Here is a 16,211-nt window from a genome sequence, read left to right on the forward strand (position 1 = left end):
GAGTTTGGCCTCTGGGCTTATAAAGACCCAGTGAGCAGTTCCCCAGTGAATGAGCCAATGAAAATTATTTACATGTAAAAGGTAGATCCCAAATCCCTGGTACAGTGTTGTCCTTAGAACAGATGAAATAATGTCCTGACGGTCAGTAGGGATTCTGTTTAAGGACATGCCACAGTGATCTGTCTGCCTTTACTCATATTGCTTTGCAATTTCACTGAGTTTTGCTCTCCTCTTCGCAGCTCATAAGGGCTTCCAGCGCTTCGATGCACTAGAGCAGAGTGATTGGATAAGTCCTAGCCAGGCCGGGGCTGGCCTGGCTCCCCGCCAGAGATTCCTCTTCATCAGCATCCTGGACAAAAAGGTGATTTGGCATATTGAAGCCTCTGTATTGTGAATGTCCCTCAGGCCAGAGAACGAGACAGAGTTCTTACAACTTAAAAAGGTCATGATCATTTTAGCAGTGAATTAGTCTCTGAATTACAGTTGTATCAAATGCAGAAGTACATCTACCCTCACTGGTCCTCTAGTCCATTTAACAGCTGCTTCATAAAAAATGAAAAGTCTCACCTACATCCAGTTGTCCGTCTGCATGTAAGTACAGTTAAGGTCAAAATGATTAGCCCCCTTTATGAAATCAAACAAACCCCTAAACTTTTCCATGAAAACCACCGTAACCAAAAATGTTTATAGTTTAATTGCTTCCAAAAGATAAAATATCCACTAAGCTTGATGAAGATATTTTACTAATGAGCTGAATTTAATTGGAAAAAAAAGAAAAAAAATAGTCAATTAATATTAATAGTCAATACAGTGTTTCCCATACATTGACGAGACTATGGCGGCCCGCCTTAGTTTATTTTCCCCCGCCATAGTCTCCAAAAATCGGCCAGATATAAAATGCCTCTGGTAAATGAACAACACTCTGTAGCGCACCGGCTGGAGCATGGTGTCCGTCAAAAATAGACCTGGCCCGTATTTTTAGAGGAGTGGAGCGCTAAGCCGCTTCTAGGCTGCGGCTAGGACGCGCTGCGGCACTTCTGGTGGAGCAGCTTACATTGACTTGAATGGCCGTGATTAGCTCCAGCACCCGCGTCTCGGCCAGCTCATGCACGTGACAGATCCAGTGGGTTGCCATGAATGGGCCTGTCCCAGAGGCATTCAACTACCAGAGGGCTTTTGAATTCCTCTTTTTGAAGCCGTGTAAAATTAAATGCTCTGATTCAGGGTGCCGCAGAGAGACATCCCTCAACTGGGACCCACGGTATGATACCTGTGAAAGTATCACAGTTCTGAGTAGTATCAGGATACCACAGCGAAAATGAGGCAGGTGTGCCTTTTGTCATTTATAAAAAAATAAATCACTTTTCCATAGTACATCAATGATATTTCAATGGGATAAATTACTTAAATGACTTATTCATACTTCAAAAACAGCATCAATAAGTGATTAACATAGGGGGGGATCAAAATAAAATAAATAAATGAAATAAAAATCAACCAGCCACCCTCCTCCCCTGACAAGTCCCTTCATAAGTAAAGAACAGTCCCTAAAGTGCAGTGAGGTTTGTGGACACAAAGAGAGAAATGTGAACGGCTCGTTTCTCCTCTGATACGCCGCATACTGTGTGCCGCCATGGCTCAGCTGTTCAGGTACTTTTGGGCAGTCATGACAACAAGTTATTCACCTGGAGCCGGACTTCTTCATCACCGGTAAGCCGTTATAATGCGCCGCCGTATTTGACAGGAATACGTATTCCTGTCCATGTCTGTGACCCCTGTTCAACCCACAACCGGCGGGATTCGCTGTTTAGTTTCTGCTGCTGGTTGAAATCTGTACTCACACAGCGTGCTGAATGATTTATTTTGCCCGCACAAAACTATTTTTAGTCGCAAGAGCGAGTGCGGTGACGGAGTAAAATATCGCCACACTGCCGACATTTTACTCTGTCCGTCACCATCCCTAAATAGGAGCCAGGAGAGACTCTGCGTAGCTGCAGGGCGAGAGCAGGCAGTTCTTGAGGTGGCTCAGGGGTAACGAGTGGATGTGGGTTCCCCGGAACTGACCCCCTTTCTATGAGAGCGGCTAATAGAGCTTAGATTGGGCCCAAAAAATCTAACCCAACCCGACCCGAGCCTGTGCATGTTATGTCTGGGACCGTCCGGCCCGTCCAATTAACTGTAATTATGGGCCCGAGCCCGATTTAAACCCGACATTTTTCAATAAGTTGGCTGTTATAATTAAGAGTATTAAACCACAATTCTTGTTATTTGAATGACAGAAATATCAGATCTTAATGAATGGCGCAACACGGAAGCATGATTGTGTAATAAAACAGGTGTTTATTTTAGGATCCGGGTGGTGAAGGGCTGTGCGTGCACAGTGTTTCAACAGGGGACAGCTGTCCATTCCGGAAAACCCCGCCGTTCTGAACCATCCCCACTCCGAAATTGATTTTCAAGTCCATATCGAGTTTCCTGCATCAAACACTGCCGCCCACTCTCCGTCACTCGCACAATTCTGAAATTCGTTGTCCTACAAAAGCTTGAAATGAACGTTCAACTCATTGTTTTTTATTGAAAATGTCACTGTCTTCATTTATTATGTATAATTTCGCTTGCAGCAAACACATTTAAAGGAGACACTTGTCAAGTCTTTTTACGCGCGCTGTCCGTGGTGCTGAAATCCCCGCTGCAGCCGCCGCTCCTGCTGACAGCAGACCGAGGGAGAAAAAACAGACATTTCTTTGCTGTGTGCTTTCAGAAAATAACCAGGGTTAGGGGAAGAAAGACCAACAGTCTGTACAGCAGTCCCACTGTGTTTGCCAGGGCATACCAGGCTGTGTGATTATGCACAAAGATTGGTTTAACGCATTGGAGCAATTTCATACAATTTCGGACATTTAACGTGATAAACTAATTTCAATTCAACATGGTCATTTGCTTAGAGGATTCAGCTGAAGCATAATGAGTGCTATATGTCATTAAGATGAAGTATTTGCTTGTTTTGTGGTTAATTATGCACATGATCCGTTTGACTCCATCATGCGGCCCTGCAGACAGGGGCAAAAGGATCAATGCGCAGACTCCATTTACTTTGCGTCCGTCTCGTTCATTCAAACTTTGTAAACACGGTTGGCATATTCTGCCATCATAACTTGGCTCTCAGATTTCACCAGATTGATGCCTTTAAATCAAATATATACAAAATACAAACACCTGATGCTTCACATCATTGTCTTGCTTGAAGACCCAGTGGTGACCTAAAGCAAGACTGGTAGCAGATTTCTTTACATTAACCTTCAAAATGTCAACATAATCTTCTGTCTTCATGATCCCATGCACACGAGCAAGATTCTCTGTGCCTGAAGCAGCAAAACAGCTCCACAGCATTGTGCTCCGACCACCATGTTTAACTGTGACAACTGTGTTTTTTGAGTTGAAGGCCTCTCCCTTCCTTTGCCAGACAACAGCAACATCCATGTGTCCAAACAGCTAAAATTTAGTCTCAACAGACCAAAGGACAGACTTCCAAAACTCATTCCCATGTTTCAAATGTTCATGGGCAAACCTTACTCTGGCCTCACAACAGTCTTCTTCGAAACATCAAGTCCAGAAGAGGCCAGTTCAGCAACAATCATCTTGGCAGAGAACCAGGGATTATTATTGAGAACTCTGACTATTTTCCTCTCCAAAGTTTGTGAAATCTTGCACTGTCGACCATGCCCAGGTTTGTCTCTAACAGGATTTGTCTCCCTGTGCTCTGCAATGATGCAACATACAGCTGTTCTAGACACTGTGAAACGCTTGGAAATAGCAGTGTAGTGTACCCCTTGAAGATGAGCATCCATGATCTTCTGTCTGAGTCCAAGACTGATTTCTTTACTTTTTGGCATAATAAAATGACTTCAAACCGGGAATCTAAGAGTAGTCCCTCTCAATGTAGTGTTTAAGTGCCACTAGCCCTGTTCACTGGAGTCCCTTAAGTAAGGTTCAATGCTGACTGCTTGCTCAGGTGTGTTTTGAAAGCAAAAAATCACATTGGGGCTCACAATTTGGACCACAATTTTCACTAAATTTGGTATAACATACATAATATACATTCCAAAATGTATCAAATGGGGGCCTTAACATTGATGAATGTTTTACTATGTGATGAATGATGCATTGGGCAAAATTTTAGGAAGATGTTACTTGGTTTCTTGGGGGCTAATCATTTTGATCTTAACTATAGTTATTTGTCCAGGTTTTGACAAGTCTATCTTTGAGACAGACAGCTGAGGACCACCATGTTGAAGGGCTTGGACAAGTTACATCAACATGTGAGGCAGTTATTAAATGGGGACCGTTTCAACCCTCTGACCACCTGTCTTACTTTTTAAAGCTAGAGAGGCGCAGTCATAACATAATTTGTGATGCCTAGACTGCTCTGGTGTTTACATGCCACAACCTGTGTAAGTGCAAGCATCTTATAGCTGTGTTTAACTTGTCATGTGTCATATTGTAGGTGACTCTGTACAGCTATAACTGGTCTGTGGACCTGGGCGCCTCTCTGAACCGTGAGCTGGTCCGCCTTGTCAAGTGGCAGAATGCGAGGGCTCATGTTGTCCACTGCCTGCTCAACCAGAAGATGGGCCTCTTCCATCACTACTGCTTCTCTGATACACCCGTCCATGAAATGGACTCCAAGCAGGTAAAGACACTGACACAGTTTCAACAAGTCAACAGCACAACAGGATGAAAAATTCTGAAAACTGGCCAAGCTATGGTTACATTAGCTTCATTTTATAACGCTGCATCAGCAGTCACTTACTTGTTTCTTTGAAATAATCTATAGTGGAAATTGCTACAGTTTTTGTAGTAATGGAATATATCAGGATTAGGAGTAAAGTTTGACAGTTGTAGATGCCCAATTACTTTCTGTTCTGTCAGTAAAATGCGACAGACCTGAGCAGAACTTTTAAGATGAAATAAGATTTTCTCCGTCAGCAGTCACTACCGTACCTCACAGACAGCATGTTAGACTGCTTTTCCAGATGTGCTGACACACCACAAATGTGTCACTAAAAAGTCGCCGCAGTGCCTTCTGTTTCACTATGGCTTAATACAATGGGGGTCGGGAGCTGCTAGTTCAGGTGGAATCAGCCTGTCAGGACAGCATCTGGATTCACACCACTGCAGAAGGTAGCAGGTCCCAGGGCAAATTTCATACAGCTGTTGTATCCTGGGGAGGAATCTCAGTGACTCCCACACAAGTGATGATGTCACTACCTGTACAGCAGCCTGTTTAACATGTGCTTCTTATAGTAGTTATGATGTTTCTACACTCAGTGTCGGAGTAGTGCGTATGCGCCCGCGCTTGCAGCCTGTTGCAGTCGCTCCTGCTCGTTTTTCTCAGTTTTCTTGCTTTTTTGCTTTATTAAGTTTGGTATTTGTGCTTGCTTTTTGTGATTGTAATTTTGAAACTGCGCCCTCTCAAAACATGCTGGCTGAGAGAGTTGTACTCGTTTTCCTCACCCTGGAATTACTTATTTCATTCGGACCCAGCACCATTGCGCAACTTCATGGCCGCATTGTTTACTCCAGAGATCAGCTGATCGCGCTGAGGCCGGCCGGCTTGGCGGCCGGAACATTGGAGATACCAGCTGAACTGTGGAGGAAAACACACAGAGGATGCAGGGGAGGAAGTAAACAGCGGTGGAAAAAAGCAGGGTTGAGACAACGGAGGCTTACAGAGAAGAGAAGATGTAAGCCGTGTCTCCCCTCTCTCATCATGGGCAATGTGAGGTCACTGGCAAATAAGATGGACGAGCTGACAGCGGTCGCCAAAAGTCAGAAGGAGTACCGGGAATGTAGTCTGATGTGCTTCACTGAGACATGGCTTCACCAGGACATTCCCGACAACAACGTCTCCATCAGCGGCTTTCAGACTGTTCCAACCGACCAGGGACTGCACCGAGAGCGGTAAGCGCAAAGGAGGGGGGCTTGCTGTTCTCGTAAATAACCGCTGGTGCAGTCCTGACCATATTTCTATTAAAGAACGAATCTGTTGCCCGGACATTGAACTGTTTGCTGTTGGACTCAGGCCGTATTATTTGCCCAGGGAGTTTTCACATGCCATTACTGTGACTGTTTACATCTCCCCCTCTGCCAACCCGACGTCGGCATGTGACGTCATTCACTCCGCCATAGCCCGCCTGCAGACTAAACACCCGAGTGCCTTCATAGCTATCTCGGGTGACTTCAACCATGTCACCATGGCAACAACATTGCCCGCATTCACACAGTATGTGAGCTGCCCTACCAGAGAGGAGAGGACACTGGACTTGCTGTATGCAAACGCCAAGGATGCATACAGCTGCTCTCCCCTCCCCCCTCTGGGTAGGTCAGACCACAACCTGGTGCACCTCAACCCCTGCTATGTACCACTAGTCAAGAGCCAGCCTGCGACCATGAGGACAGTGAGGAGATGGTCGGAGGAGGCTTATGAGACACTGCAGGGCTGTTTTGGTGTGACAGACTGGCAGGCACTCTGTGAGCCACATGGGGAGGACATCGACGGGCTCACAGAATGCATCACGGATTACATCAGCTTCTGTGTGGACTCCACTGTCCCAGCCAGGACTGTCCATTGTTACCCAAATAACAAACCGTGGGTAACAAAGGACATCAAAGCCATCCTAAATGCAAAGAAGAGGGCCTTCAGAGCTGGTAACAGGGAGGAGGTGAGAACAATACAGGGGGAGCTGAAGATGAAGATCAGGGAGGCTAAGGAGAGGTACAGGAGGAAGCTGGAGAGGAAACTCCAGCAGAACAACATGAGAGAGGTCTGGAGTGGAATGAGGACCATCACTGGCTTCAGGACCAACAACCACAGAGGAGTTGAAGGCAGCGTGGACAGGGCCAATGAACTGAATCCCCCCCCCCCGACTCTTCTGCTGTCTGTCTTGGTCAACCATGTCCCACTCTGCCCTCCTCCCCCACTCCTCCCTCTCACACCTCAACACCCTCCTGCTTGACCTCCTCCTCCTCACACCTCATCCCCCCGTGGTCAGACTGACTGCTCTCTCCATCATGAGGACTACACCCCTCCCCCACGTGTCGTCACCTCCACAATGTGCTCCACTCAAATAAGGCTGCAGGCCCAGATGGTGTCAGCCCCAGGGTGCTCAAAGCCTGTGCCCCCCAGCTATGTGGAGTACTTCAGCATGTCTTCAACATGAGCCTGAGTCTCCAGAGGTTCCCCTTGCTGTGGAAGACATCCTGCCTCGTTCCTGTGCCCAAGACGTCGCGTCCCAGTGGCTCCAAGGACTACAGACCCGTGGCATTGACCTCCCACATCATGAAGACCCTGGAGAGACTCGTCTTGGAGCAGCTCCGGCCCATGGTCAAGCCACTTTTAGACCCCCTCCAGTTCGCCTATCAGCCCCGACTTGGAGTTGAGGATGCCATCATCTACCTGCTCAACCGTGTCTACACCCATCTGGATAAGCCGGCAAGTACTGTGAGGGTCATGTTTTTTGACTTCTCTAGTGCGTTCAACACCAGACGTCCAGCTCTACTGGGTGACAAGCTGACAGCAATGCAGGTGGATGCCCCCCTGGTGTCCTGGATTGTAGACTACTTGACTGGCAGACCACAGTATGTGCGCTTGCAACGCTGCGTGTCAGACAGAGTGGTCAGCAATACTGGGGCCCCGCAGGGGACTGTCCTCTCTCCCTTCCTCTTCACCCTCTACACCACAGACTTCAGCTATCGCACTGAGACCTGCCATCTTCAGAAGTTTTCTGATGACTCTGCTATAGTTGGATGTATCACCAAGGGTGATGAGGATGAGTACAGGGCTGTTGTGGATAACTTTGTCACATGGTGTGAGCAGAACCATCTGCAGCTCAACGTGGCAAAGACAAAGGAACTGGCGGTGGATCTGAGGAGGACCAAGACACCGGTGACCCCTGTTTCCATCCAGGGGGTCAGTGTGGACATTGTGGAGAGCTATAAGTACCTGATGGTACACATTGACAATAAACTGGACTGGGTTAAGAACACTAACGCTCTCTACAGGAAGGGCCAGAGCCGTCTCTATTTTCTGAGGCGACTGAGGTCCTTCAACATCTGCCGGACTATGCTCAGGATTTTCTATGAGTCTGTGGTGGCCAGTGCTATCCTCTATGCTGTTGTGTGCTGGGGCAGCAGGCTGAGGGTGGCGGACGCCAACAGACTCAACAAACTGATCCGCAAGGCCAGTGACGTCGTGGGAATGGAATGTGACTCTCTGATGGTGGTGTCAGAGAGGAGGATGCTGTCTAAGCTACGAACTATCTTGGACAATGTCTCACACCCACTCCACCATGTGCTGGTCAGGCACAGGAGTACTTTCAGTGGGAGACTCATACCACCAAGATGTACCACTGAGCGCCACAGGAAATCATTCCTGCCTGTGGCCATCAAACTGTACAACTCCTCCCTCTGAGTGGCCCTGTGACTATTTCACCCACTGCAATACTTTAATCTAACTTGTGCAATAACCCCATTCACCCTGACTGTATATATTTTGTTTGTGTAAATAATCTTGTTCAGTTTACAATATATATATGTATATATATATATTTATTTAAGTTTATGTTTGTTAATAATTCCTGTTTATTTAACTCTATATTTGTTAATACTATTGTTTAAATTTCTTATATTTTCACGTATCTTTCCTCTCTTGCAAGGAGCACCTGTAACATAAACAATTTCCCCTCGGGGATCAATAAAGTATTTCTGATTCTGATTCTGATTCTGAGATAGAATCATCGACCTGCACTTCTGTTGCTTCTACTTGTACAATGATACAACATTTCTAACCTTAGTGGTGAGCTGCTACTGAGGGGGGTGATGTTTTCTTTTAACAATGATGTGTCTTTGTATTTCTGTCTCCTGCTGTGATACATTACATTACACTGACCGCCAAAAACACATCAGTGAACTACAGTCACCATCATTTCTTTCATGTATCAAGATGGCTTCAGTAAGTCAGTACAGTCCCTCACTGAGAGTTCTGTTCCATCACTGCAGTATAGATAAGTGATCCTCTTCAGAACTTTCTAGTAGAATTTGTGACCTTTGTGATTTCATCAAAGTCAACTAATTTTAACAAATTACCGTTCACAAAACTACAACTCCCATGCAGTTTTAAGCAACACTACAGCGGTTGTATGTATGTCATCATGAATCTGTCTCACTTATTTTCTATTACTTCGTCTTTGTCAAATCAAACCAAATCAAACTATATTTATATCTTTACAAGATAAAAAACACTGAAAAACCCACCCCTCCCATCCCCACGTATAACACACACACACACACACACACACACACACAGATCACTCACTAACTGTCAGTATAGTAACATGGCAGGGCACTGAGGCACCAGGTGAGGAAAAACCATCTATGGGGAGCCATCCACACCGAGAGGCGCCACAGCCGACAGTCACAAGGAGCGCCACCACAGAGACCACCCGAACCCAGATAGACTGGGGTGGACTCCACACCTGGTGCAGAGCCCCCCTAGTCCTCCTGGCCCCCCGTGAGGAAACACTGGAGCTAAAAACTAAAAGACTAAAAGACAATGTAGGGCTGGGCGATATGCCCTAAAAAAAAAATCTCCAATTTTTTCACAACAAATCCGATACACGATTTAAATCAATTTTTTCCCCTCCTACTTACAAAAAAAATATTTGTGATTGGCAAGAGGCAAGATGGCCACATAGTGATTCTTGCCCACAAACCTCCCGCAGTTTTCTTTGATAAATTTACTTTCTAACTCACCTGATCTCTAAATTAATGCTGGTGACTGCTTTACAGTGAGTTTCTCTAACAGAGGATTGAACACAGCCAATGCCTCGTACAACCAAAAACCCTGTTAAAGCACAAACTTCTGCGGAAGCCACACCAGACATGGACACGCCGGAGTCACTGGCTTCAATGATAGAGGATGCCTTGGAAAAACACTTTTCCCAAGCTGAGACGAGCAACAACGAGCACTTTGCACGGATGGAACAGAGATTTGATTCTCTACAAACAGAGCTCTCGTCGCTGAGAGAAGAAACCCTGGCATTACGGGCTGACCACTCTGCTTTGCTGAAACGCACCAAAAAACTTGAGCGTACCACGGCCTCTCTTTCCAATTCAGTGTCGGCTACTGACTTTAAGTTGGCAGATCTGGAAGACCGGAGTCGCCGCAATAATATATGCTTACACGGATTACCTGAAGGACATGAAGGAACGAATGCACTTCAGTTCCTCATTAAACAGTTTTGCCTGTGGTCTCCCTCCCTAGCTGATTCTCCACCTGAGATCATGTGAGCCCATCGCATTGGCCTTGCAGAAATCGCATCCTGAAGGCTATGAGGGACTCACCGGTTGAGGTGGCCGGTAAGTAGATCCGCTGCACACCAGACTTCAGTGCCTTCACCAGAGGGAGACGCAGAGCCTGCTATCCGGTCACGGAGAAAGCTCGCCAGGCAGGTTTCCAAGCTTTCCTGTTATATCCAGCAACAATCAAGCTTTCAAAGGGACACGAGCAAAACATCTTTGATGATCCCTCCAAAGCGGAGAACTTTCTCAACAACTTAGCCAAATGGGGGGTAAGACTGATGGTAGTTGGCTAACGTTTGTTTAGCGATCATCTGATAGCCTACTAACTGTGCTCATAGCGTAGCCTATATATATATTCCTATATATATATTTTTTTGTTCTTCCTTATTCTTCTCCTTTCGCTTGACATTTCAACTTAGAGGACGTTCATTTTCGTTTGCGTTAACTGTGTGTGGCGTGACAACAGATAATTATTTGTACTGAGGAGCACTGTAACGCCACACTGTAAGGACGAGCAGTCCACGTTGTTTTTGTTTTGGTATCCTGTCCGTCACGTGACCAATACGGAACGCAACAAGGACTATGGGATATGTAGTTCCCTCCTATCTGCTCATTTCTCTCCCTGAAAAGGGCGATATTTGGCTAAGTGAAAGGATACAGTCCTATAGGACCGCTGTTTACTCATTTTTCATGTGTATCTGGATGTCTTTTTATTTATTTATTTTTTTTTTCTCTAGTAATGTATACCATAAGGTGTTGCAAACAGGAGGTGGGGCAGCTGAGGGACTTTCTTCTTCAATGATTGCTGATCTTTTGGGTGGGGGGGGGGGGGGGGGTGGGGGGTGGGGGCGGATAGGTGTGGATAAGATGCTTTATCTTATCCTGCTTTTTTGGATTTGCGGGGGGGTTAAGGTGGGGAACATTTGGACATTTTTTCTCTCACGTTTTAGTTGGTTATTGAAAGATTTTTTTTTCGTTTGGGCGGGGGAGAGGATGGCTATGTGTTTATATGTGTTGTGTATGTGTGGGGTGGGAGGGGCGGGGGGTGGTTACACTAGACCCTTATACTTTCCTGGCTTATTTACATCTTTTTTCTACTAAGGCTCATGATGTATTGTCTTATTTTTTGTGTGACAGATGGATTAAATATATTAACGCTGAATGCTCGGGGTCTTAATCTTTCCTGTAAGAGAATAAGTTGTTTGGATTTGCTCCATAGAAAGAAAATTGATATTGCCTTTATTCAAGAATCTCACCTGTTTAAGGATGATGTTTTCCGTTTTAGCAAGCAACTACCAGGTCTTGGCATCTCCTTCATTCCGCAAAAAGTCAAGAGGTGTTCTAATTGTAGGTAGATGTAAGTTACCTCTGACTATTTTGGATTCTGGGAATGATGAGGAGGGTAGAGTAGCTTATGTTAAGACAATGTTGAGTAATTGTAAAATAGCTTTTATTTCAGTGTATGCTCCTAATTCCCATGAACAGAACTTTTTTGACTCCCTCACACTTACACTGTTGGATCTCTCTGGGTTTTCTCTGATTGTGAGCGGTGATATCAATGGAGTATGGGAACATCAAATGGACAGAATGGGTTTGAGTGAACTGAGAGAACAACGACTAACTTCTTCTTCATTACATAGATGGGCCAGTGATGTATCAGTTCTTGACTCTTGGCGCTTGGTCAACCCTTCCTTTAGAGACTATTCTTTTTACTCTGCACGCCACAAATCCTTTTCAAGGATTGATTATATATTTATCTCTAAGGTCCTCGCTGGGAAAGTTCATAACTCGCTGCACATCCCAATTACCTTTTCTGATCATAATGCCGTCCTATCTCAGATAAACATTCCCTTAGAGATCCCCAGGGCTGTTAGATGGCGTTTCAACAGTTCACTTTTACAAAATGAACAATTTATCACTCATATGACTACAGAATTGTTAGAATTAATTGGTTTTAACAAAGGCTCAGTAAGTGACCCAAGAGTTCTGTGGGAGTCAGTCAAAGGGTTTATTAGATCTTTCTCAATTAGTTTTGCCTCCAATCTAAATAAAAATCGTTTACAGGAAATTAACAAATTGGAGAAGAAACTATTGTCAGTTGAAAGTAGGATGCATGATACTCCTTCTTCACAACTAACACAAGAAAGAGAGGTAACAAGGATGGAGCTAAATTCCCTTCTTCGACACAGAACCGAATTTATGATACATAGAACACGCTGCAAATTCTGTTTTAATGGCTCTCATCCTAGTCGTCTCTTGGCTCAAAAACTACGTAAGAATGAAAACTTGTCCAGCATTTCTTGCATCATAGATGATATAGGCAATTCACTGGTTAACCCAGCTGATGTATCTTCTACCTTTGCTAACTTTTTTTCCAAATTATATAGTTCTGATCCCTCTTTGAACAAGGTGGAACTTACAGCCTTTCTGACTAAAGCCAATCTTTCACAGATCCCTCAACCTTCTGCAGAATTGCTTGATTCTCCAATTACACTTACAGAGCTTAAAGAGGCATTACTAACTATGAAGACGGGAAAATCACCTGGGCTTGATGGTATCCCCCCTGAGGTCTTTCTCACTTTTTGGGCACAATTATGTCCACTGCTATTGGACATGATACACTTCTCAATTAAAAGTGGCTCCTTTTCTAGAGATACAAATACAGCGATCATCTCATTAATTCCAAAAAAAGACAAGGATCCCACTGCTGTTTCTAATTACTGTCCATTATCACTGCTAAATACAGAAATTAAGCTTTTTGCCAAGGTTCTGGCCAAGAGACTTGACCCATTGATGACCCATCTGGTGCATTATGATCAAACTGGTTTCATAAAATCTCGCCTTGCTTCTGATAATGTCTGTCGCCTTTAACATGTTATCGAGGGTAGTGCCAGCATCTTAACACCATGTGCTGTTTTATCTTTTGACGCCGAGAAGGCTTTCGACCGCCTTGAATGGCATTATCTCTGGCAGGCTTTACATCACATGGGGTTTGGTGTGCAATATACCTCCATGATTAAAGTTTTATATTCCAATCCCATCGCCAGAGTCTTGATAGGCAGCACATACTCAGATAGCATATCCATTTCCAGGGGCACAAGACAAGGGTGCCCGCTTAGCCCTTTATTGTTTGCCCTTCAGCTGGAACCATTGGCCCAGGTGATACGTCTAACTCATGACCCTATCACTATTTATAATACTAATCACCATCTTTCGTTGTATGCTGATGATGTTCTTATTTATGTTAATGACATTTCCACACAGCTTCTTGATTTACTAAATACCTTCACTAAGTCTGGGGATATTTCAGGCTACAAGATAAATTGGTCTAAATCAGTGTTACTTCCACTGAATAATGTAGCTAAATCTGTTGACCTTACAACAAGTATCACCATAGTCCAAAATTTTCGATACCTTGGCTTGAATATTTTTCCTTCACCGCTTAGAGGATGTTGTTTATTCAAACATCCCAAACAAAAATTGCCTAGTAAAGTTCGGTTCCATTATTTCTAATTTAATTTCGGTTTGGTGCTCCATCGGGAAAATTATGACTGTTTGTAAATACCAATGTTCCTTTGTTTAATAACTACTCTATTACATTGGATGGCAAACCTATATCTCTCCCCAGCTGGTCTGGAAAAGGAATCCATGTTCTAGCAGACATTATACAACATAATAGACTCAGAGCTTTCCAAGATCTTAAAGATTTGTATAATCTTCCAGGTACCACATTGTTCTTTTATTTACAGCTGAGATCTTCTCTCAATGCCTTTGGTGTTCCCTGGGGTACCAATCTGCATACTCTTCCTATTCATAGGCTTTATACCTCCAACGCCCAGTATATGCTCGTATCAAAACTTTATTCGTTACTCACTCAGTCCACCGCACAGCAACTGCCAATTTACAAAATTTGGAAAAAGGATTTAGGTCTATCGAGCATTAACTGGTCTAGAGTTTGGTCCAATATACAACTCTCCTCCAGGAACCCCGATCATCAAATGATTCACTACAATTTCGTCATGAGAACCCACTTCACCGCCCTAAAATTAGCAAAATTTTCAGCTAGTCATTCCCCCAGTTGCAGTTTTTGTACTCAGGGTACACCAGGCATATATGTCCATATGATGTGGGATTGTACTAAGGTTAGCCCCTTTTGGCACTCTGTTGCATCTGCACTCTCTATAATTATTGGAAAAAATATACCTTGTGTACCTACTCTGTTTTTGTTCAATGATGATTCAGGTTTTGTCCTTCCTGTTTCTTAACGCCGCATTCTCTTAGCGGGCATAACTGCTGCAAAGACATTAGTGGCCCTTCGATGGAAGCAACCCCAGTCACTCAACGTACCACAGTGGTATCTATCACTCATGGACATTTTGTATTTGGAGAGTTCTGTAGCTAAAATTCACGGTGCCAAACAGAAGAATGTGAGCTTTATTGATGTAATGAGAGAGAAGATAAAAAGTTATTTGTTTTAATCTGTCTGTCACTAAATGTAAAAGTCTGTGATCGAATAGCATACATGGAATACTGTGGGTCTAGGTAATAGGGTTTTTAGGGTATGGGATGGGGGGGTGGGGCGGGGGGTTACGTTGTTTCCTGTACTTTGGTCTGTGGTTGTTGTTGTCATTTTTGCTTCCTTCTGTTTTTTGGTTTATTTGTTATCTTTATTTTAGTTTTGGAGCGTACTGTTATTGTTTTATACACTGGTTCTATGTGTCTTGTCTTGTCAGTGGTCGAAACAAAAATAAAAATTGGATCACAAAAAAATATATATATATTTGTGGCCTGGTAGCACATACTGTACCTGGGGTCCAAAACTTTCAGCATGTGAATAAACCCCAGCTTTTCCACTGTAGCCTATATATGGGCACCATATACAATATACATTGCGACTGCATCTGTGATCGCTTTCCACCGGACCCCTTTCTTATTATACGGCAGTGTTTCCCCTACCATTATACTGGACCACAACAGAAGTCATTCTTCATTCAAGTGCCATTCTTCAATGCAGATGAAGTCCCATTGTTTATGTTCGGTCCTGATGCGCACACACACACACACACTCACAGACACAGGTGAGCACACAGAAGCACTGAAGAACTCGTTCCCTTTCTTGAGAACGAGTTTTTCCCCGCTCGCTGCCATGTAGTTTGTGTATTAAGCGCGCAGGGGTGAGGGGTGAGCCCACTCTGAACTACGGGAGCCCAGCGGGGAGCTGTGGTGGCGGATTTTAAAGAGAAACTCGATTTTCATTCAAACAAATCGACCTAAACTACAAATTTGAATTAATAAATATAATAGGAGTAGAAGAAATCAGTTAAAAGCCAAATTAAAAAAGTGAATCTTGAGCCTCCTTTTAAAAACATCAACAGTCTCTGCAGTCCTGCTGCTCTCTGGCAGGCTATTCTACAAGTGTGGGCCATAATGGCTGAATGCAGCCTCCCCGTGGGATTTTGTTCTGACTTTTTGTGATGATTAAAAGGCCAGTGCCAGAGGACCTCAGGATCTGCGGGTTGATATGATAAAAGCAGGTCACATAAATAAGATGGCTCAAGACGGTTAAGACATTTAAAAACTAATGAATGAACCTTAAAATCGATCCTGAAACACATGGTGAGCCAATGCAGCGATTTTAAAATCGGCGTAATGTGCGCCCGCCCTCTGGTCTTCATCAGCACACGTGTGGCTTAGTTTTGAAGTAATTGTAGATTGGAGATTGGCTTTTTGGGAAGACCAGAGAGCAGGGCATTACAATAGTCTAAACGGCAAGAGATAAAAGCATGCATCAGCACCTCCAGGTTAGCCTAAGAGAGAAATGGGCGGACTCTGGCTATATTCTTAAGATGATA

At 44.3% G+C, this 16,211-nt stretch overlaps 1 protein-coding gene across 1 annotated transcript in view; it reads left to right on the forward strand.

The window, feature by feature from the left end:
• szt2 (SZT2 subunit of KICSTOR complex) overlaps positions 1 to 16,211 on the forward strand; it is a 461,751-nt gene that overhangs the window by 346,028 nt on the left and 99,512 nt on the right. The window contains exons 59-60 of the mRNA XM_049588526.1: positions 240 to 361; positions 4,505 to 4,690. Coding sequence (XP_049444483.1) covers positions 240 to 361; positions 4,505 to 4,690 — 308 coding nt within the window. The remainder of the gene's footprint in view (positions 1 to 239; positions 362 to 4,504; positions 4,691 to 16,211) is intronic.

Source organism: Epinephelus fuscoguttatus, linkage group LG10 (genome assembly GCF_011397635.1).
Source record: "Epinephelus fuscoguttatus linkage group LG10, E.fuscoguttatus.final_Chr_v1".
NCBI classification, from domain to species: Eukaryota; Metazoa; Chordata; class Actinopteri; order Perciformes; family Serranidae; genus Epinephelus; species Epinephelus fuscoguttatus.